Source organism: Cardiocondyla obscurior, linkage group LG05, assembly GCF_019399895.1.
Source record: "Cardiocondyla obscurior isolate alpha-2009 linkage group LG05, Cobs3.1, whole genome shotgun sequence".
In the NCBI taxonomy this organism is placed as follows: domain Eukaryota; kingdom Metazoa; phylum Arthropoda; class Insecta; order Hymenoptera; family Formicidae; genus Cardiocondyla; species Cardiocondyla obscurior.
The window spans coordinates 7,344,627-7,366,967 of NC_091868.1; the positions used below are offsets into that span (position 1 = coordinate 7,344,627).

Below are 22,341 nucleotides of genomic sequence, written 5' to 3' on the forward strand. Positions count from 1 at the left end.
ATTTGTGTTTTTCAGCCTGATTTTCTCTCCTTTTGCATACTGCCAATTATAAAAGTTATGTTTGCAAAGAAACGGTCTACAGACCATCAACTAACGCAGAACTATGTTACATACATGCATGGGTAAAATGTGATTTATTTAGACCCATCAGAAGTATTATATGTATAAAATGTAATATTATCAAATGTGATGACGTATATTGTAAGAGATTAAAAATCTTTGTACAATTGTATAGTTTTAGTCAGTAAGACGAAATGTTAGTTTATGGTCTGAAATTGTAAGATAGGCAAAGTGTTTTCGCATTTCCAGTTTTTAATAAATTTTATGTTTTGCTCCAACGTGTATGGTTTAATTATAAGAAAAAAAAACGTGTCCGAAATGAATTCTTCCTAAAATTTACATACATTCTTTTTGCTTTTTTTCTTCGATTCACAGAATTTTTTTTTATACATAAATTTGTATCTTGAAAAATTTCTTAACAAAGACAAAGTATTTTATAAATTGTAAAATTAAAAATCCCGTTAATAAATCTGTTAAAAACCCATTGAAATTATCCATGGAATTATCAAATCTTGTATTTCTCTCTCTCTCTCTCTTTCTCTCTTTATTTCTGCTACTAAAACAGAGCATTTTTCGTCGCGTGACTGATTTTAGTTCGCTTATTTTCAGCTCCGAGCCAAGTAGCTCTACGAATTCTCTGGAGGCCGATTTTTGATAGGTTTGCACGCAGAGTTCTCATTGGTTATCGCTCATCGCGACCAGTCTACACATGTAAAGAAGCTTAGCGGAGTCTGAAGTGTGACCAACTTTATGGCGCGATAAATTGAACAACACAGGTAACGAAGCGCACTGGTTGTGGCCTGAAATCCGTTGTGGAAGTGTTTATCATCTGACAGGCGATATATTATGAAAGCAATGTCCCATCATTACGTGGTGACGGCACACAAACCAACGGCTGTCACTGCCTGCGTAACTGGTAAGTGATTTAAGTCGCGTAATTGCACAACGCGGCCTCATAGTTGTAGCAGCATAATCACTTTGTTGTTGCACTACTTTAGGTAATTTCACCTCGCCTACGGACTTAAATTTGATCCTGGCCAAAAATGTACGTTTGGAAATATATCTCGTAACACCGGAGGGCCTGCGGCCTCTAAAAGAAGTTGGAATCTACGGCAAGATAGCCGTCATCAAATTTTTCAGACCGCCGGTAAGGTTATCTCCACGTTCAGATCCGCTCCTCTAGAGCCATGTTTACACTCGTCATGGCAGTCATTTACTGGTATTCACGTATGCATTTTGTTAATTAGCGGCAGAAAAAGAAGTACAGTGTCCAGTAACTAATGTAAATTGAACTTTTAATACAGATTAATTTTATTTTTCGAACATAATACAGGGTGTTTCATTTAATTATATAAGACGAAACACTCTGTATAAGACGTGTTGTAAATAAATTTATTCTTTATAAAATTTATTGTGAAAATATTAATAATACTTCGTAAATTTTTATTTTCTAACAGCATGAGAAAAAAGACCTTCTGTTTTTACTAACGACGCGATACAATGCCATGATTTTGGAATGTATTGGTGAGGGAGAGGATATAGAAATTATAACAAAAGCTCATGGGAATGTAGCAGATCGGATCGGAAAGGCTTCCGAGACTGGCATTAAAGCTGTTATTGATCCAAAAGCACGAGTAATTGGTCTTAGGTTATATGATGGCCTCTTCAAAATTATACCCTTGGATAAAGATAATCCAGAGTTAAAAGCTTCTTCAATTCGTATGGACGAGCAGCAAGTGCAAGACGTTAATTTTCTTCACGGATGTGTTAATCCTACCTTAATACTCATTCATCAAGATATCAATGGCAGACATGTAAAAACGCACGAAATTAATTTAAGAGATAAAGAATTCGCTAAGATACCATGGAGGCAGGATAATGTAGAGCGGGAAGCTATGATGGTTATTCCTGTACCTTCTCCAATTTGTGGCGCAATAATAATAGGACAGGAGAGTATTCTGTATCACGATGGTACTACATATGTCGCGGTAGTTCCGCCAATTATAAAACAGAGTACAATTACTTGCTATGCTAAGGTAGATAATCAAGGATTAAGGTATCTGTTGGGAGATATGGCTGGCCATTTATTTATGTTATTTTTGGAGCAAGAAAAGAAGCCCGATGGAACACAGGTTGTAAAAGATTTAAAAGTTGAATTATTAGGCGAAATTAGTATACCGGAATGTATAACTTATTTGGATAATGGCGTAATATATGTTGGTAGTCGCCTAGGTGATTCTCAATTGATTAAATTAATCACAAAGGCAGATGAAAATGGATCCTATTGCGTACCTATGGAAACTTTCACTAATTTGGCGCCTATTGTCGATATGGTTGTAGTAGATTTAGAACGACAGGGCCAAGGACAAATGGTTACATGCTCTGGTGCTTTTAAGGAAGGTTCTCTCAGAATCATTAGAAACGGTATAGGTATACAAGAACACGCGAGTATTGATCTACCAGGAATTAAAGGTATGTGGGCGCTAAAGATCGGTGGTTCAAATTTTGACAACACATTAGTGCTTTCGTTTGTCGGACAGACCAGAATCTTGACTTTAAACGGCGAAGAAGTCGAAGAGACGGATATTCCAGGTTTTGTTGCAGACGAGCAAACGTTTCATACAGGCAACGTAACTGACGATTTATTTATCCAAATAACTCCAAAGTCTGTTAGAATGATCTCATACGAGAGTAAAATGGTCGTTTCCGAATGGGAGCCACAAAATAAAAGGACTATTAGCGTGGTAGCATGTAACGGTACGCAAATTCTTTGTGCAACAGGAAATGATCTATTTTACATAGAAATTTCATGCAATCAAATCGTATCCAAGGGATTCATTACGCTACAATATGAAGTGGCATGCCTCGATATTTCTTCTTTAGATGGCATAAGCGATGCTAAAATTGTAGCCGTTGGACTGTGGACAGACATATCTGTTCGTATTTTAACTCTGCCTAATCTAGAAGAGATTAATAAGGAACTTCTCGGAGGCGAGATTATACCTAGGTCCATATTAATGACTTGCTTTGAAGGTAATACATATTTACTTTGCGCATTGGGTGACGGCAGTATGTACTATTTTATTTTACAACGGAAAACTGGTATGCTCTCGGACAAAAAGAAAGTTACATTGGGCACACAACCTACTGTTCTTAAAACCTTTCGATCGCTCTCCACAACGAATGTGTTTGCCTGCTCAGATAGGCCCACTGTAATTTATTCTTCAAATCACAAGCTTGTTTTCAGCAATGTCAATCTGAAAGAGGTGAATCACATGTGCTCTTTGAACGCGGAATCATATCCCGACAGTTTGGCATTGGCGACCGATAGCACCGTTACTATCGGTACAATTGATGAAATTCAAAAGCTACATATAAGAACAGTTCCGCTTGGCGAGTCTCCAAGGAGAATTGCCTATCAGGAAAGCTCACAGACCTTTGGCGTAATTACAATGCGCGTTGATGTACAGGAAAGCAGCGGAGTGAGCATCGTCAGGCATTCTGCATCTACTCAAGCAGCATCTACTTCGACTAGCAGTCATGTCGCCTCGCATAATAAACCTAGCGGACATACGGCCAGTGAAATCGGCCAAGAAATCGAAGTTCACAATCTTCTCATCATCGATCAACATACTTTCGAAGTTTTACACGCACATACGTTGATGGCTACTGAATATGCGCTATCGTTGATTTCGACAAGACTGGGCGAGGATCCGACCTCTTACTTTGTTGTCGGAACTGCGTTTATAAATCCTGACGAGACTGAGCCTAAGATGGGCAGGATTCTTCTGTATCACTGGAGCGAGGGCAAATTTACACAGGTTGCAGAAAAAGAAATTAAGGGCTCGTGCTATTCCTTGGTTGAATTTAATGGGAAGCTTCTAGCAAGTATTAATAGCACCGTCAGATTGTTCGAATGGACTGCGGAAAAGGAGCTTAGATTAGAATGTAGCCACTTTAACAACATTATAGCGCTATATTTAAAAACCAAAGGCGACTTCGTCTTAGTGGGAGATTTAATGAGATCCCTCACGTTACTTCAATATAAAACTATGGAAGGTAGTTTCGAGGAAATAGCTAGAGATTATAATCCTAATTGGATGACCGCTATTGAAATATTAGACGACGACACTTTTCTAGGGGCCGAAAACTGCTTTAATCTTTTTGTATGTCAAAAAGACAGGTATGTTATAGCTAATATAAATTTTCACATTTTTATCGTATTAATTTTTAATTTTTGAATTGAACTCTTCTAATCTGAGACGTATACGGAAGAGAGTTGATACCGAATTTTTTTTTTTAGTGCCGCAACATCGGAGGATGAGAGACAACAAATGCAGGAAGTTGGTCAATTTCATTTAGGTGACATGGTTAATGTTTTCCGGCACGGATCATTGGTAATGCAAAATTTGGGAGAATCGAGTACGCCGACTTTGGGTTGCGTATTATTTGGCACTGTAAGCGGCGCAATTGGTTTAGTTACGCAAATACCATTTACATTTTACGAATTTCTGCGCAACATGGAAGACAAGTTAAACAGCGTAATAAAAAGCGTGGGTAAAATAGAGCATAATTTCTGGAGAAGTTTTAATACGGAATTAAAAATCGAGCAGTGCGAGGGATTCATAGACGGCGACCTGATAGAAAGTTTCCTTGATCTGAATCATGAAAAAATGGCAGAAGTTGCGATGGGTCTTATGGTAATTGATTGTAAATTCTTTCAATCGTTATACATGTATGTATACATTTGCATAAATGTGAATTAATTTTTCCTTAACATGTTATATTTGTCCACAGATCGATGATGGCAGTGGCATGAAAAAGGAATCGACGGTAGACGATCTTGTAAAAATAGTAGAGGATCTTACAAGGATACATTAAATGTTATATAATAAAACGATACTTTAAATTCATGAAATGTGTCTCTAAGAATGTCAAATATATATATATATATTTATATTATATATATTATATATATATAAATATATATATATATTTTTGACATTAAATATATATATATATAGAAAGGAGAGATTCAAACGCTAATTTAATTAAGCAGGAATACAATTGTTTATACGTTTTTGTTTATCACTGATTTACGAAACGGAAATTTTCTCTCTAACACCTCTTATTCTATATCCGTTCTCTTGTCTACAAAATTTTTCTTATTTAAAAAAAAATTTTAAAGATGGTGTGTAAATTTATTTTACTGTTCATCTGTTACATTAACGTCCATTGCAGTATTTTTTAAACTCACCGTAGAAATAATGTATAACAACAACATTCATATATTTTGAAGGAATGCCCCAAGATTTATAGAGTAATATCTTTGTATCTTTATAAGATCGAGTGTAAATAAAAAGGATGATACATTTTGAGGAGATGTTCTTTCTCGTCGCTTACTTATTAGCTTTGAGCGTAGCCTTCAATGTATCCGGATCGAACAGCCAGCTGCGTAAACTTTCAATCCCCTGGCCTGTCATACCACTGGCTTCCAGCACGGTGATCTTTTGAGTAACTTCCTTTTGCAATCGCGCGTATTGTAACATCAGCAGAGCTTCGTTTCTCATTTGACGATATGAAACATCCATTTTATTCAAGATGAGCGCGACTTTAACGTTTCGTAATCTGGGCTCGACGAGAAAAGAATAGAGGAGCACACCTGCGGCACTTATTTGACAAAGATTGCTGGTATCCAGTACGTAAATTATTTTATAAATCTGACAATGAAAAAAAGTACAATATGTATTTTGATTTGTATCATACATTGATTTCAATTTTTTTTTTATATAATACCTTATCAAAATAATGCTTCCATATAGGTGCCATATTACCACCTATTTCCTTAATTACCATATCAAATTCGCCGGTATCATTTTTTACAGTATATATGTTCACTCCATTGGTAGGCACAGTATGAGTCGCATCGTCGATTTCGTCTCCTTGGAGACTTTTCATTAGAAGGGTTTTACCTGACTTAAACGGTCCAAGGCAGAGACACATATTCCTTTTTTTCTACACTTATAATCTATTATTTTCTTGCTAACCTTATCCTAGCATCTATGAATTATTCAATTGATAGACGTAAGTTCTTCGAGACTTACTAGGAACAAGAGACTGGTATTGATTTAACAATTCGCCGCAAGAATATACCACTACAGAATTAAACCATGGATCGAATGATCGAATTCCAATTAAAAAAATAAAAAAATATTTTAATTGCACAATATACTACTTAAATTATATGGCACCGATTAAAAATTAAATATCTTAAAAATCTAATACTAATTCTATTTATGTCTATAAAATACATTAAATATATCAATTTTAAACTTTAACTTTTTTTCTATCTATCTTATTATTGTACGCTGAAAGGCAGATGTGGCGACGGCAGCTAGCGAACGTTACTGTAGCGTTGTATGCGTCGAGTTTCACATGTTTTGCATGTAATATACCGCTCCGGCCAGTTTGCCGATGACTGATTTCTTCCCGTTCTCTCATCTCCTGTCTCTGCTGCCTAGGATTACGTACGCTAGTCGCTTTCGCTGCACAAAAGTTCGTATCTGCCCTTCGGTGTACTTATTGTAACATCTCAATTGAAAATATAATTCTATTGTAGCCTGTGATTTAAAGAAATAAATATATAAGATAAAAAAAAATATTAAACTTGAGCATGTATGAACGAATGTGATTAATCGATGTGTGTAAATTGATTATAAATTAACTATATTAACATTTTCTAAATGTGAAAAATATGATACGACTGCCTTTACAATTTTATTGCAAGAGGCTTATTTATCAAATTAAAAAATTAATATCTGTTTATTCTTGCAGCAACAAAAAAAAACTATTTAATTATAAAATTTTGCACGTAGAGAATTAATGTCAAATTATTATTTAAGAATTGGCAGTAATTTTCTGTATATTGTACATTCATCAGATTTTGCAGACGAGTAACAGCAAACATGTACGACTTTCATTATCAAGTATAGTAATTCTGTTGCATACATGAATTTATATGCAGTAAATCGCCACATATACAATAATAAATAAAGTAATTTAATTTATTATAATTATAAATGTATATCAACCTATACATTTAGAATTTATTAAATGTAACGTTATCTTTTTCTCTTTTTTACACAAATATAAAACATATACATTATCTTTAATTTGATATTTAGTTATCTGATTAGAATAAAATGGCTTGTTGTGCATTTTGGTACGATTCCTTATTTACATTTTGTAATATTTACTACGATAAAATAAAAGTTAATAAATGATAGAATATATTTCTATTATAAACATATGACAACATAAATATAAAAAAAACGTCATAAACAAGATCTTTTTAAAGATGTACGAAAATCTTCATAGTTGAATTAACTTTCATAAATCAAAATTTGCCCTTTTTTTCCTTTATACTAGAAAAAGAAAAATAAATTATGAACTATCAGTCACATCAACTAAAAAAAAAAAAAGATCTATAATATTCTAGAAACAGGTAACGTAGCAATAAATCTTTGCTAAAAAGCGACGAGGAACAAGAGCATTAATTATAATAGTTAATAGAATAAATCACTGAGACCATGTCCACATAGTGCACTCTATCTTAAGAATATCTAAAATTGTCAACATTTTTAAATGCAATTTCAAAAATAACTTAATAAAGTAATATTTGAGATATCTTAATAAGATAGTATCTTATTAAAAAAATAATATTATATATATAATTTTTAAATTTTGCATTGATTAAACGTCTATCAAGTAACTAAAAATTACTGTATAAAAATGTAGTTACTACAACGAAATGATGTCTGCAGAATATCACTTGAATAAAGAATGCTGCGTGATATACTTTTAACCATAATTCTTAAACAGCATTAAAATGTTGATATGTGCTTAATAAAAAATTTACTTTGAAGCATACACATATTAAATATCAAATTTTTAAACTACACAGCTAAAAAAATTTCTAATTTGTTCATGTGTGCAGACCATACATAAAGTAGTTTTCGGTATTGCATTAGTTCAGTCTAAACTCTTTTCAAATATATACTATAGATATGTAATCTTTCAATCTTTAATAACAATTTTGGCGTCAGTATTTTCACACTATAAATAGCTTTTACTTCATATAATATTATACTGAATTCAGTATTATATAGTATATTAATTGTAATTATTTTATTTTATTTAGTATCTTACGCTTTTATCTAGCAAGTATTTATCACATATTCATTTATGTATTTATGACATAAATAAAGACAATTAAGGCCCATATTCAAAATGTGTTTATATCGATAATTATACGTATTTATTTCTAAAATTGTATAGCATAAGTAACATAAATTATATGCAAAATACGCATAATTATCGATAAATGTACTTACTGAATGCAGCTTACAATGCACAACGCACGCTATTTATAGTGAAAAAAATTTGAAAATATAGATGTATGTTATTTTTCTAAGTATTAAGTCATAACACATATTTCTTGCTTTATATTTATATATTATCCAATTGCTGCGAGTTTTTAGTTAACTATTTTCTCAATTAATTATTTTTGAAATAGAAAATTTCTGAATGTTCTTCTGAGCATCGTTTAAAGTAAGGCACGTACTTGAGTCGGCATTTGCCATGAATGCAAACGCTTATCTTTACTTCCTGCTATAATCTAAAAGATAATAAAATTGAAAAGTTTAATTAGTATTCATTATTAATGCATTATTTTATTTCATAGTTTAAACTAAAAAAAAATTGTATATTTAATATATACCTGATTATTTACAACTTCTATACTCAGCAACATATTTCCCGGACCTTGTATGCTACATACCAACTTACGAGTCTATAAAAAAATTTAATTAAATAGAAATGTTGCAAATATGTCGTAATTAACTGATAAATGTCAAAATCAAGACAATAATATAATACTCACTTTTATTTCAAAGACATAAATATTACCATTGTAACAGCCTGCAAAAAGTAATTGCTTGTAAAGCCGCATACACACAATACCAACACCCGCATCATATTGAACTATTTGTTCGCCTGTCTGTAATTATATTTTAAGATTGATACAATTTAATTTATATTTAAAAATATCTAAGACAGCTGTTATCTTACTTACCGCAAAGTCAAAAACGTTTATAGATGTGCTACTTGTACCGCAATAAATCAAATTTTCGTGGCGCAATAAACTGTATACCGTATGATTTTTCTGACCGCTAATTGTACGGAGAAACAAACCATTTTGTGCATCACGGATAGTTATCGGTTTATTTCGAGATGCTACAATGAGAATTCTTCGTGGGCCTTCATTTGTCGCTTTAAGTGCAAGTACAGACATGTCCGAAAACGGAATACTATTTCCTTTAATAACTCCAGTCTGCAATAAATTTATATGTATAAATATATGATATACTTTATCTTTATATATATTTATTTTTGAGAAATATGTATTCGAATAAAAAAAGCTTACCTTAATATGAAAACGTGAAACATGTCCAGATTTAGTACCAATAAATATTATTCCCCATGCTTGATCCATGCACTGAATTGGACTATTTATTTGTGCCGGAGATTTTATTAATTCGCCGGTCTAAAAAATTTTTTTTTTTAATATTAATTTTTCAATAAAACTGTTTATCACTCAAGTGATTAAAACTTACCATTATATTGTAACAACGTAAGGTACCATCTAATGAGCCAGAATACATAAGGTCCTTATTAATTCCTGCAATATCCGGCTTATAGATATATAGACATGTAACCGCAGATTTGTGACCTTGATAAATATTTAATATTCCATTAGACGTCTGACTATATCTGTATATTTTGCTGTCTTCGCTTGCTGCTAGAAAAGAATTCTCAAAAATCTAAAAAAAAAAGATGTTATAATTAATTATAATTTTAAATAAAATCGTCTATCGAATTGCTACCTTAATATCTAAAATAGGGCCTTTATGGACCGTATATTGCATCTTCGTTGATTCCTCCTCGCTGGTTTCTGTTACTTGTGAAACAGACTGTTCAGTGAAAGTTTTGTCACTAATTTCTTCGATCGACTTCTCTTCTAAAGCTTCAATCTTCAGATCTGTTTTATTGTAGGGTTCATTCAAGGAAAATAAATTTTTACCAGAAGTTGTAGTAGAAATAGTATTTTGATCACTTGTGATATGTTGCACACGTGAAGAGTCACTCAATGTAGGATTAACGGCAAATATTCCAAGGTTGTCCAGAGTTTCACGATTAATATAATTAAGTAGAATGGATTTACAATCGATCAATTTCACTTTACAGTTTTTCAGTTGATACTCTATATGTTTCCTCTTCTTGCCAATTACCACGGTGTTGTTCTCCGAAACTTCGGATTCTGCAATATAGTCCAAGTGTTTAACCGACTTTTTGCTCTTTCTTTTAGATCTAGTATATGGTTTTTTTTTGGTGCGATTATTAACTTTTGTGCTATTCTTCCTACCATTATTTGTGGTTTTTTCATTGTGTGTTGCGCATGCAGGAGATTTGCTTCTGCTTCGTGTGACATTTTTCTCATGATCATGAAGAATACATGGCTGTTGTTCACTGCTGTTCGTATCGATATCCTTTATCGTATTAGGCTTGACATTTTCATTCCTGGTGCTCCTTCTAATTGGCGTTGAATTATCGGTTTTGCGACGATGCTTTTTATTTATTTCTCCATCTTTTGCGGTTGCTTTACTGTCTGGACAGGATGATGAAGTCAACGCGATCTCTAAATCAGTTTTACGTTCAATGGATGCTTCCCTGAATTCCTCTGATCTTTTATTTGCTAAATCAGCTGAAACAGAATCGCTAGTGCTTTGATCATAATCCAGGATTTTTTCAAATGTGCACGAATTATTTTCAAAAGTACTCTTCTCTTTTTCTGTGACAGCTGCATTTTCTATACTTTGACATGTCTGTTTTAAAACAGGTACATCGTTCGAGAGATGTTCAGCTTCAATATCTGATATTTCTTTTGTGTCTGTCTTTTCAGTAGAATCTAAAACGTTCGACGCATGTTTTAGATTACTTGTTATTATCTTAGTGTCAGGTTTAATGTTGTCAATTGATTCCTCATCCTCGGTAGCATGATTAGATTTTGCAGTGCTCGAATGTGTTAAAGATGGTGCATTACTCGCGCTATCAATTATTTCTTCTCTTTCCGTTGCATCTACTATATTTTGTTCATCGTCCTTGCTCTTTTCTTCCACGATCGACTTAGTAATTTGTGAAGTACTTTGCGAACTTATCTCCTTCTTCAATATCTCGGAGTTAGTTAAAAATACATTAGTTGTAGAATTAACCAGACCAGCTTCTTCGACATTAGGCTCGGCATCTTTTAATTTCTGCAATAGTCCCAAGTTGAAATCATCTTTTATTACATTTTCTTGCTCGGATACTTTATCAAAATTATTCGATATGCTTGAATCTTTCGAACAGTCGTGGTTGGAGTCTGAAAAATGACTTTGCGTTAGAATTTCTTCGGGCTTACGCTCAATGCTGCTGTCGGATTTTACTATCGGATTTTTGTCCCGGTTAACGACTTTAAAAACGTGATGCGATCCATCGGTACCAAGTTCGTCGTTACTGTCTTGTTGCGTTGCTATCTCCTCCATCTGTTCTTTCTCTCGACAAGGCCAATCTGAATTTGCGTTTGCTTCAGCGTCGACATAAAATTGATGGCTATCGGATTGCAATGCAGAAGAGGCCTTAGACGTAGACAGAATGTCATCGGTGACTCGTGCTTCTGATCGAGGTTCACGAAGATCGTCCACTCTGTTTTCTACCACAGCATTAATTACTTCGTCCACGTTCGATTCGGGAACAAGATCTGCATCTTCTTTTTTCTGGCTGACCAAATCAAGCGAGTCGAGCAGGTCTCGTTGCTGTTGCAACTTCATGATATACAGTTTATTGAGAGGCAGTTCCTCCTCCTCTTGCGTCAGTTTGTTAACCGTCTTCAGCATGGTGTTCAGTTGCATCTTTTTTTTACGTACAATCGCTTTCTTTTTCTGTGAATTGGCCATTTCCTTCTTGAGCGCCTTGTCCAGCAAAGCAAGGCTAGTCGTTTTCCTGTTCTGGTTCATTTCCGACACAGTGTTTTGAACTAGAGAATCCCATGTACTGTCATCAGAGTATATAGGTAATGATTCAAATGTGTTGTGCAAGAAATTGTTCGTCAACTGAGAATTCGTCTTCGGCGTTTCGTTTGATAATGGAACATCGATTTGCTGTTCGATATCAGACTCTTTTGCTTGTTCAGTTTCAGCTAAATCTTGGCATTCCGAACAGTGGTTCAAATTTTCTTCTGTTATATTTTTATCCAAATGTATCTCATGGATTTGATCAATGTCGCAATTAATCTCTTTGTCAGATTTTTCAGTGATTTTTTCTTCTTGCGCTGTATGATCTGCAACAGCGTTAAAATCAGATTCTTGCACATCTGGAAACGTAGCGGTTAGCCCGTCTTCCGGTTTTTCATTCACAGAAGTCTCCTGCTCCATTACGTCGTCAAAATCATGTTCCATTGTCTCTTCAAAATCGCGTTCGATTGCCTCGTCTAGCTCGTGCTCCATTGTCTCGTCAAAATCATCTTCCACTTCGGTCTCTTCCCGCCGAGACGTTAATTCCAATCGTGGCTTCTTCTTCCATTTTATCACAGGCGTTTTTGTCTTCTGAGGCACGTAGTATGTGATCTCCTTATCAGAATCGTAAGACGCGATTCTCTTTCTCTCCTTAAACAACGACGATCTTGAGGAATGCGCCTGCTTAGCGTAACTTACTTTATTGCTTTGTGTTAATGGTGTCAATATCTCATATACCTCTGATTGAACAGCAGCGATGTTTTCTGTCGTCTTTGGTATTATGCTGCCGCTGCCGTTGTCGATTGTCACAGGTTTTTTTGTCAACGAGATATTACTGTGTAATAACTCGTGCAGCTTCAACTTCTCCATGGATAGCTTGTGCATCTCGAGATCGATCTCCAGCATTCTCGATATAATGGCTTCTTTCCCCGTGTCGGCGAGTTTTCCGGTTCTCTTCATCTTTTTAAGCCTTTTCACCAGGCTGAGTTTATTCATATTTCTCGACTGGTGCTTCATCTGCCGCTTGTCCTTTATCTTGGGCACGATTGTGCCGTTGTGCTGTTTCCGAGCCTCGAAACTTTTCCTCTCGACCTTCTCGAAAACACCTCGCTGCCTCTTCTCCAGCAGCTCGTCGAGTTCTTTCATCTTGAGTAATTCGACAACTGGATTGCGTTGTACACTGCCGGGCAGGCGCTCGTTGATATTACCGAAAGAAGTTACGTCCTCGGGAAGGTTTTTCTGCACTGTTTCGACGCTGCCTCGCATTGGTGATATCGTGTTTACGTCTGTAAAGTCTTGAGACTGGGTACTCAGGTTACGAGTCTCTTGCGACGTTTTTATATTGTTTTGTCCGTCCGCGCGCTGCGCTAATATCTGATAGTTCAAGCTTGCGTCGTCGCGCGGCGTCTCTATAGGCGTCGTCGGTACGTTATCCGACAGCTTGAAAAATAGATTCGTCGTCGTGGCAGATTCCTTCAGAGCGGCTTTCGTCGGAACGTTGAGCGTTTTCGGCGTATCAATCGGTGTTCTGGCGAGCATGTCACCGTCCGTCATGTGTTTCAGGCCGAAATTACGCTCCTCCGGCTTAGACAGGTCCGTTTCGAAGCGTAGGCTCCGCGGATGATCGGTAGAGAACTGCTCCGGCTCGGGCTCGAACTCGTCGTCCTTGTTGTCGAACGTGGTCGTGCCCTGCAACGGATCGTCCAAGTAAAACATGTTGTCGAGCTGCTCGTCGGAACCGAAGCCCGGAAGTTTGTCACCCGGAGAAGTGACCTTCTCCGAGGACCCACTTGTCTCCAAATACATATGACTGTCGACCTGGTTCTCCGGCGTGTCGTCCAAGATCGTCGCCTGGAACGCGTCGGACAAGCTGGGATCGGTCGTGGTCTTGAGCTTACTCGCCAGATCCTTCGGGCCGACATCGTCCTCTTCATTGATGAGCATGGATTCCTTAATCACCAGCCCCGCGCACGACGCGTAACCTTCTTTACTCATTAGTTGCCCGTCGGCTTCACTGCCTTCGCCGATGTTGATATCGTCATCGTTCAACGTGTTTATATCACACGATTTTCTCGCACGTTCGACGGTACTTGTATCCGTCGTCACGCCGTCGCCCTTTGCGCATTCTTTATCTGGAACTAGTAACGCGTCACCGAAACCGATCTCGAATCGCTCGTCGACGATGATACCCGTGTCGTTAGCGTAATCAGTACCGGACTCCAACGTTTCGTAATTCTGTCGCTCTTTGATTTTGATATCGCTGCTGCAACCGGCACTGCGTTTCGCGTTATGCTCGCACGTGAATGTCTTTTGTTTTTTTGCGTTAGCTTGGTTCATTTTCAGATCGAACAAGTTCAATTGTTTGAAATCGACGGTATTCTGAAGAAAGCCTTTGAACGGACTTCCCGAACTGTCCGAAAAGCCGGCACCTTGTTCCCGAGAGTTTTCGCTCGAACCCGACGGCTTAGCGCTCTTCGCGGACTGAGATTTTTCTTGATTTACATTCGCGGATTTACACGCGTCTAATGCGTTTGATACGGCATTATTTTCTTTAATATTTGTTGCCTGCGCGTTCCTTTTACTTTGCTTGTCAATACTATTCGATTTAGACGTTGCATCCGACACACAAGTATCACGATTCGTCGCGTTCTCCAACGGCTCCTGATTAAGCGGCTTTTTAATTTGACTTTGGTCAGCATTATTATTTAACGAGAGTCCCGCGTCTTTTTTCGCGTCGGATCGCCGAGTGTCGCACGCAGAAAAAGTCTCCTTCATCTTTTTGATATCACTTGAGGTATTATTTTTAGAAGCGGCCTTAGAAGCCACCGATACATCGGGAACGTTAGAAATTTTTTTCGCACTTTTTTTATTTACCAAACCGACGTCTCCTGCCTTCTTCGCACGTTTGCTTTCTTTACTTTCTTTGCTTTCTTTATTTCGCATCGTTTTAGTAGAATGCTGACGCGTATTAACGTTTTTATTAATATTTACAATCTTCTCTGCATTTTCGCGCTCGGAAATATCGTTCATAACATTCGAAGAACATTCTTTCGTCTTATCTTGCTGTAATGCGTTACCATTATCGGTGTTTCCCGTGGAAATTATTGACGATTCCATTTTCGCATTGCTATCCTTAGCCTTATCTTTGCTGCATGTTAATTGCGGCCGTTCAATTTCTACTTTACTTATGTTACTGGTATTATCGATCTTCTTTTCCTCTTCTGCCGTCGTTACCTTGTCCAAAGGAAAATACGCTTTCGTCGAAATTAAAGTAGATGGATCATTCGATGCCGGTTTCTTCTTCGCCTTTTGCTCCTTCGTCGTTTCCTTCTTCAATTTCAATTCCTTGCCACCTTCCGACCGAATATTCTTAAACCGCTTAGGATCAGGCGGAGCTTTGCCTTGCGATGCTTTATCAGTTGCGTTATCTTTAACTTTCGGGTGCTTCTTGGATTTCTTAGATTTCGATTCAGCGATCTTAGACGTAACATCCGCAGTCGCATCGTTAGCAGCCGGTAATTCTTTATCTTTCGGCTTATCCTGATTAATCTTTTTAACGACGCTATCGCCGTCGACGATATGACTCGTGTCTTTATTTTCAGAACGTTTTGACGTTAATTCCGCGGGCTCTTTTGCTACTCGTTTCTCTTTTTGCCGAACATTTTTACCTGACGTTATCTGCGCAGCGCTGTCTTTGGCAATCGTCGTCGAGGATGGATTAACAGCTAATCTTGCCGATGCTAATCGCGGATCCTTAATCGGGCCACTGTAACACTGTACAACTGTAGATTTACTCGGTGCAATTTCTGGCTCTACGGTTTTCGGCGTAAGCGGATTTTCTAGCGTCGATTTAGCAGGATTCTTCGTCGCCTTTTTCGGTTCCGAGTTCCCGTTGACCCGACGTTTTATAGCGCGCTCGTAGTACGTCTTTATGTCAATCTTTTTGTTGGCTCCTGGCTTCTGAGTCGAGGTATTCGCAGACGAGACACCGGACACCGGCGGTGCTACCGGAGCAACTGTCGACGTTCCCGAGATTTCATTATCAGTAGATAAGTCCTTGTCGTCTTGCGTTCCGGATAATTCGTTCGTAACGCTCGCCGTTACGTTCACTTGTTGCGGTAATATACTTTCACTCTTATCTGCTTCGGTATTATTATTTTTGTTTGAACAATCGTTGATCGTCGATGAAATAATTTTATCTTGACCGCTGTTAACGTCAGCTGGTTTCTGGCAAGATTTATCTGTGTCTCCCGTGCTTTCCGATAAGTTCGCCGGATTAACCGTGTTCCAATCTTCCGGGACGTAAGTAAATACATCGGCGAGAGGAACTTTATTATCGTTCAAGTCCGACGTTTCTGGCATCTGCTTCAGCTGCGCCTTAGTTTTGAGTTGCGTCGGGGAGGCTGTCGGCAGTCTGTCCTCGGTATGCATTTGCGTGGGATTGATAGTAACCGGCGGAGTTTCTTGCGTTAAATGAGATTCTGATTCGTTATGCGAATGCAAATACGCCGCCTTATTTTCTACGACGAGGCTCGAAGAATTTGAATGTGCAGCGTCTTCGATATTATCTTGGCCGATATCTACTTCCTCTTTAACAATTACTTGTTGCACGACTTGATTTTCGACGATTTCTTTCTTGATTTCACATTCCTTTAATAATCTGTCAGCTGTTTCTCCCTCCGAGGAGTCGGAGGTGCTCGTCGTTTTCTTGTTCTGCTTCTTTTTCTTTTTATGACGCTCTTTTTTCTGCTTTCGATTCTTGTTCTTAAGGTCCTTCCGCGATTTTCTCTCCCGCTCGATCTCGGCATTCACCTCGTCTCTTATCGCTTCGCTCAGCGACATTTGTTTGGCTACTTTTTCCTTCTCTTTTATCACTCTGAGTAATTTCGTAACGTTTGTATGTTCGCTATTGTCGGTGTTACTGGTGCTACTGCTGCTGTTGCTGTCACTGCTACAATCGCTGCTGTTACTGCTGCTGTCGTGATTAAATTCATGTTCTACGTATTCTACGCTATGTCTTCTATCGTCGCTGTGTCGCCTGGATCTTTTATGTTTATCCTTTTCTAAAGATCTGTGCCTTGTGTTTGGTAGTTGCCTCGAAGATTCAGACGAATGACGGCGTCGTGGATAAATGTTGCTTTCGTATTCTTTTCTACTCGACGGATTCCTATTGCTCAGAATATTTTTTGTGCTAAAAGACGGTGCCGGCAAGGGTGGCAGTAAACGTGACTGTGAGAGTGACTGCGAAAGCGACTGCGAGAGCGACTGCGAAAGCGACTGCGAGAGCGACTGCGAGAGCGACTGCGAGAGCGACTGCGAGTATAGCTGTGCGTTTGCCTGTGCTCCATGTCTCGCTTCCCATTCTTCTTTGGTAAGATTTCGGTACGCATCGAGGTCTTCTCGTTCCTTTCTCTTCCACCTATCACATTTTTCATCCCAGCGCGCGCAACTCTCCAATCTGTGTGCACTATCATCTTCCAAGAACGCTTCTTTCTCTGCACTCCTCGAAATCTCGCCAGCATCGTCGAATTTATTTGCGCTTTGTTCCTCTATGCTGCAGCGCTTACGTTTTTTCCCTGCTACGGGGGTCTGAATCTTCTTCGTTACTTCTGAAAATATATTATCTAAGTCATGCTGTAAAGTTAACAACTTACTGCTAATATTAAAATCATCAGTTACGTTAGTAGAATTCTTTAAACTAAGATCACTGGTTTTAGCATTATGTATTTGTACGTTCTTGTTACATAGCGCTTTTTTCGCATGACTTTTGCTTTTCATAAATTTCGGATTAACATCGTTCGACGTAATTGTTTTACTTGCGGATTCTGTCACACAAGCTGCAGACTCGAGTGGATAATTTTTATTTTGCGAGTAGCTACATTGGCTGCTCGAAGCTGCTGCGATTTCAGTATGATTGTCTGGTTGAACATCTAATTGCAATACTTCATTTAAATGATGAATAAACTCTGTAGGCAAATCCGTGACGGATACAACAGCATTGGTGTCTAACATCGCACTTAACTGCTTCATAAATTCTTGCTGATCGTATAATTTCATCTTTTCGTCTTGCGCTTGTCTCATCTCCAAAGATATCGCAGGTTTTTTCTCCTTGACTAGACGCTTCATTATGACATCGAACTTACGAAGACTAGTATTATTCACCATGTTGTAGATATCATTTTTACTCATTTTCAAAAATCGACTGACAATCTTATTCTTCCATGTGGTATCCATTATCTCGTTTTTTTCTTGATTTTTCGGCCTTTGTACTTCGATGTTTGAATAAGGTGAAACGTTAGAACCTTGATATTCCTTTAAACGAACATCCTTTTGTCGTCTTTTACGAGGCAGTGTTACGTCACGATATGCAATTGACTCGGATAACTTTATATTTTCAAAGTCCCTTTTTCTTTTCAAAATTTTTTCTTTTTCTTTATTTCGTCTTAATGTACTCTCCAAATTCTTTTTAATTACTGATGGTGCCGTACGTAATTTTTTAGATTGTATAAATTGCGTCGTTCCATTTTTCTTTTCATTATTTTCTTGCCACGCTGTCACAGCATTTATTATTCTTGTTTTATTATTTAAATTAAATACTACTTTAGGACGATCGTGTTCATTTGTTAACAAGGCTTCTTTACATTTCAAATTTGTATCTTGTAAGATCTCTTCTGATGAAGGATGTTTTAAAGCACTTTGTTTTTCCTCTATTATTTTCTTTTTATTATTCATGACGTCTTTTCGCTTTTTTTGCTTATTAATTTTGACATTTGACTTTCCTGGAGGCAGCGCTATATACTCCACATTACCAACAGGATTAACTAATTTATTATTTTCAGAGAGAAGATTAGTATTCGATTTTAACTCCCCATCTTTATTTGTTTTTCCTAAATTTGTCATTTCCTCTGCAAATTTCATTGCTTCCTGCATGTCGTTCAGACCATCGTCTTTATTCTCATTGCAAAGCATATCGGAAGATGATGAGAACTCTGGCAGAGAAGGCGCAACTACAAAAGTATTAGGAGGTGCCACATGCATCGGAGGCAATATTGCCGGAACATGTGCACTAATTCCAGAATGACTGTTCGATGGCACAGGATACATTGGAGAATAATTTATTGACTCAACAGGAGGCGGCAGATAAACGTTACTTTGGCTGGGTATTTCTGGCGGTAATTGTTGAAGCATATATCCACCATGTGCATTTAAACCTGTTTGAACTTCCATATTATTGTAGATAACAGGCATTGAATGTTGAGCATTGTTCCACGCAGGATGTACGTTTTCGCGAGGTATTTGTGGTCCGAGTAAGCAGTTGATGTTTGGCGGTGGTGCCGTAGGATCAAATAAAGGTGGTAATTCAGGCGGCACTGAATATGAAGGCAATATATGTGGTTGAGCTTGTTTCAATAGAGTCGGTGGCGGAGTGGTCGGATCAAAATCAACAGGTAATTCCGGTTCGGTATGTGGAGACAATTTAGGTGGATCGTTATTAAAAGAATTTTCTTTTACTATTGGCACACGGTTATTAAATTCAATATTATTTACTGGCGCTGGCTGTATCAATGCACTATTACTGTTTGAATTTTCCGCATGAATATTTGAGACACTTTCTTGAACTTCTGCATTCGTGAAAGATGCCTCTTCAATTTGCGAATTATTTTCACCTTCCTCCTGTAAAATATCTTGATTTACCGATTCAATTGGATATGACGCAGTCTGTAAATTAAAAGTTTCATTATGCTCATCTTGTTTTTCATTCGTATCATTTATGGGATATACGTCTGTCGCTTGTAAAATATTTTGATGATCATCTTGCTGTTGATTATCTTGTAAAATATTACTTGAAAATGTATTAGCGTTCGATGTATCACATTTTTCTTGAAAATCTGATTCTAACAATTCATTTTCAGTATTATTATCTTCATGTAAATTTGATTGTTCTAAATCACAAAAATTGTCAATTGATTCGTCGAGTACCCAGTTCTCCATATATTTATTATCGTCTGACACATTTTCCAGATTTGTCATTTGGTTATTAGGTATCGCTAAATGAGATCCATTTTCGTTTTCGTCTAATATTACATTGGTATCCATATTATTTACAACATTAAATTCATCCGTAGCATCTCGGATGTCGTCAGGCTTTGCATTATCAGAATTAATTTTTCCAATATCCTTTAGATCCGTGTACGTCAGATTAAGTTCAGATGATTTGCATGGAACTACAGGAGCACATTTATTATCTACGTAATCTCCGTCAAGGGGCATGTCTGCGCTCCAAATATTAGCCATGTCGTTGCTGGAGAAAGAGGAAAGCTTTTGCTTCAATCGATCCGCTGTTTCGGTTATCTTTTGCTGCCGTTCTTCTTCAGAGCCGGGTAGAGGGAATTGTGACACTGTTTCATCCTGATCAGTCTCTACCTGTAAATTGCTCGGTGCTATTTGAGAAACATCCTCGTAATTCGAAGGGACGGGCAATCTGCTAGGAGCAGGAAACCTCATGTCGTGCAATCTCCTTCTTCTATTGTCTATCCTAAATTGCGAATTGCCCCGTAGTGGATGGGGCTGAAAAAACATATTATTCGACTGCCAGGATGCGCCGAATGGCGTTGGTCGTCCTGATCTCGGCGGGGCCACATGACGGTAAGGCGGACGTGGAAGTCGAGGTCTACCAAAACGACGTGCAGCACGCGTAGCCTGTGGGCCAAAGCCCCGTCCTCGACCAAAATTATTATAACTCATTTCACCTTTTTTTTTATCTTAACTCCACGATATTATCTCATTAAAATCCTACAAGGCTAGCACCACGCGATCTTTAATAATTTAACATACCATAACATTTTCTAAGAAATGTATATGCATATCGGAGTCATGTCATTCCTCGCGGCTTCACACTTCGTCTCTCACATCGATTTGTGCACTCGGGACGTCGAACATCACTGAGCTTCCGCGCGGCTCGTCGGCTTGAAAGTAGAAACTTCAAGGCTCCACTGTAGACAGGAGCACATCACCTAACCTCTCGTACGACGCGACTCGTCAACTGATTTCCACCGGCAAGGTTTCGTCAACTGCAAAGAAACACGTGCGATTAGACCGAGGAAGGAGTCACCGAAAAGTGAAAAATGCATCGCCCGTCACCACATGCGCAACGAAACTCAGACCCGTAAAATTCCGATTTCACACACCTGCGTCGAACAGATCAGATGTTTAACGCTCGTCGCGTCTCCGATTTCTCTTTTTCCTCTTGTGCCTTCTCGTCCCCGCGCTGTCCCAGGAGAATTCTAGAGTTGGCGTTATTTGCGTTGTAAGTGGAGCCAGCGCGAAACCGAGGTACTTTCAAACGGCACGAGCTCGTGGATGACCGTGGCACCTCTTAAGCACCTCTTAACTGTCGTCGACATAAAAACTGGACTCCCAACAAAACGCGTCACCTCTCCTAAAGCTCACGATTAGATTCCGTTGTCCGTGTGCTGTAATACGACTCACACTATACGCCTGTATACACATGCGCGCCGATATCGCGGCCAACTCGGCTATAGGCTCACCATGCGATTTGATTACGCATGCATCGCCGTGGAGGGGCTGAAGAAAAAGAAAAAATGAGCAAAAGAGAGAGAGAGAGAAAGGAAAAAAAGAAAAAAAAAAAAAGAGAAAAAAAAAGAAAAAAAAGGAAAAAAGAAACAGTGAGAAAATTAAACAGTCACGTCAACTTGCATAACCAGTCGCACAATTATGCAAATAATCAGCATTTTCCGATAACATCAATCACCGAACCCGAGCTTCGTTTGCGCGCTCGTACTATTTCCACGTGCCGAGGTGATGGTTTATTATCTATTAAAACGAGAAAAACAAGAAAACGGGTTTAGTTTTCAACGCTTGCTTCCGTCTTTTCTACGCTTGCTTGATACTTCTTAATGAATGCGCGCATACGCGATCAATCGCCTCCGTTTCGTGTCAGCTGTTTTTCTTCGAATCAACAATCCCCCCGCTGCGGTTGTCACCCCTTGTCGTTCACCTGCCAGTCGTACCACGCGCGGAGGTTCTGGGGGAAGAGGGGGTGGGGAAGGGTCACGGCACATGCTCGCCAGAAGGAGAAATGCACGAAGTCTTTTAAATTTCCCATCGCGTAGGTGAGATAGCGGGGTGATCCGAGGAAAAACTCCAAACT

At 38.0% G+C, this 22,341-nt stretch overlaps 3 protein-coding genes across 5 annotated transcripts; 1 reads left to right on the forward strand and 2 right to left on the reverse strand.

Moving 5' to 3' along the window:
• Positions 1-583: 583 nt before the first annotated feature.
• On the forward strand, positions 584-5,441 carry Pic (DNA damage-binding protein pic). Its single transcript, XM_070657015.1, has 5 exons — positions 584-976; positions 1,059-1,207; positions 1,518-4,243; positions 4,364-4,760; positions 4,858-5,441. Exons 1-5 carry the CDS (start codon positions 907-909, stop codon positions 4,939-4,941), a joined length of 3,426 nt encoding a protein of 1,141 aa, XP_070513116.1. The 5' UTR covers positions 584-906; the 3' UTR covers positions 4,942-5,441.
• An 18-nt stretch (positions 5,442-5,459) lies between these two features.
• Positions 5,460-7,105, reverse strand: LOC139102856 (ADP-ribosylation factor-like protein 16). The gene is made up of 2 exons (XM_070657017.1): positions 5,857-7,105; positions 5,460-5,780 (listed from the first exon to the last, which is right to left on the reverse strand). The coding sequence occupies exons 1-2, from the start codon at positions 6,061-6,063 to the stop codon at positions 5,460-5,462; spliced, it is 528 nt and encodes a 175-aa protein (XP_070513118.1). The 5' UTR covers positions 6,064-7,105.
• Positions 7,106-7,255: 150 nt separating this feature from the next.
• On the reverse strand, positions 7,256-21,796 carry LOC139102851 (fap1 adhesin). 3 transcript variants are annotated; one of them, XM_070657008.1, is made up of 9 exons: positions 21,359-21,796; positions 13,989-21,241; positions 10,005-13,859; positions 9,735-9,941; positions 9,545-9,664; positions 9,194-9,451; positions 9,002-9,118; positions 8,840-8,911; positions 7,258-8,737 (listed from the first exon to the last, which is right to left on the reverse strand). In XM_070657008.1, the coding sequence occupies exons 2-9, from the start codon at positions 20,913-20,915 to the stop codon at positions 8,666-8,668; spliced, it is 11,628 nt and encodes a 3,875-aa protein (XP_070513109.1). In that variant the 5' UTR covers positions 20,916-21,241; positions 21,359-21,796; the 3' UTR covers positions 7,258-8,665. The 3 variants fall into 3 exon arrangements, with proteins under 3 accessions (XP_070513107.1, XP_070513109.1, XP_070513108.1); XM_070657007.1 differs by having other exon boundaries at positions 7,262-8,737; positions 10,005-10,438; positions 10,544-21,241; XM_070657006.1 differs by having other exon boundaries at positions 7,256-8,737; positions 10,005-21,241.
• Between the last annotated feature and the right edge of the window lie 545 nt (positions 21,797-22,341).

Excerpts from the sequence above, each read along its gene's own strand:
- Pic (XM_070657015.1), top strand. The coding sequence starts at position 907 with ATGAAAGCAATGTCCCATCATTACGTGGTGACGGCACACAAACCAACG. Across the intron at positions 4,244-4,363 it reads TTTGTATGTCAAAAAGACAG|TGCCGCAACATCGGAGGATG; the intron begins GTATGTTATAGC and ends TTTTTTTTTTAG. Across the intron at positions 4,761-4,857 it reads AAGTTGCGATGGGTCTTATG|ATCGATGATGGCAGTGGCAT; the intron begins GTAATTGATTGT and ends ATTTGTCCACAG.
- LOC139102856 (XM_070657017.1), bottom strand. The coding sequence starts at position 6,063 with ATGTGTCTCTGCCTTGGACCGTTTAAGTCAGGTAAAACCCTTCTAATG. Across the intron at positions 5,781-5,856 it reads GGAAGCATTATTTTGATAAG|ATTTATAAAATAATTTACGT; the intron begins GTATTATATAAA and ends TTTCATTGTCAG.
- LOC139102851 (XM_070657006.1), bottom strand. The coding sequence starts at position 20,915 with ATGAGTTATAATAATTTTGGTCGAGGACGGGGCTTTGGCCCACAGGCT. Across the intron at positions 9,452-9,544 it reads TTTCACGTTTTCATATTAAG|ACTGGAGTTATTAAAGGAAA; the intron begins GTAAGCTTTTTT and ends AATTTATTGCAG. Across the intron at positions 9,119-9,193 it reads TAAACGTTTTTGACTTTGCG|ACAGGCGAACAAATAGTTCA; the intron begins GTAAGTAAGATA and ends ATATAATTACAG.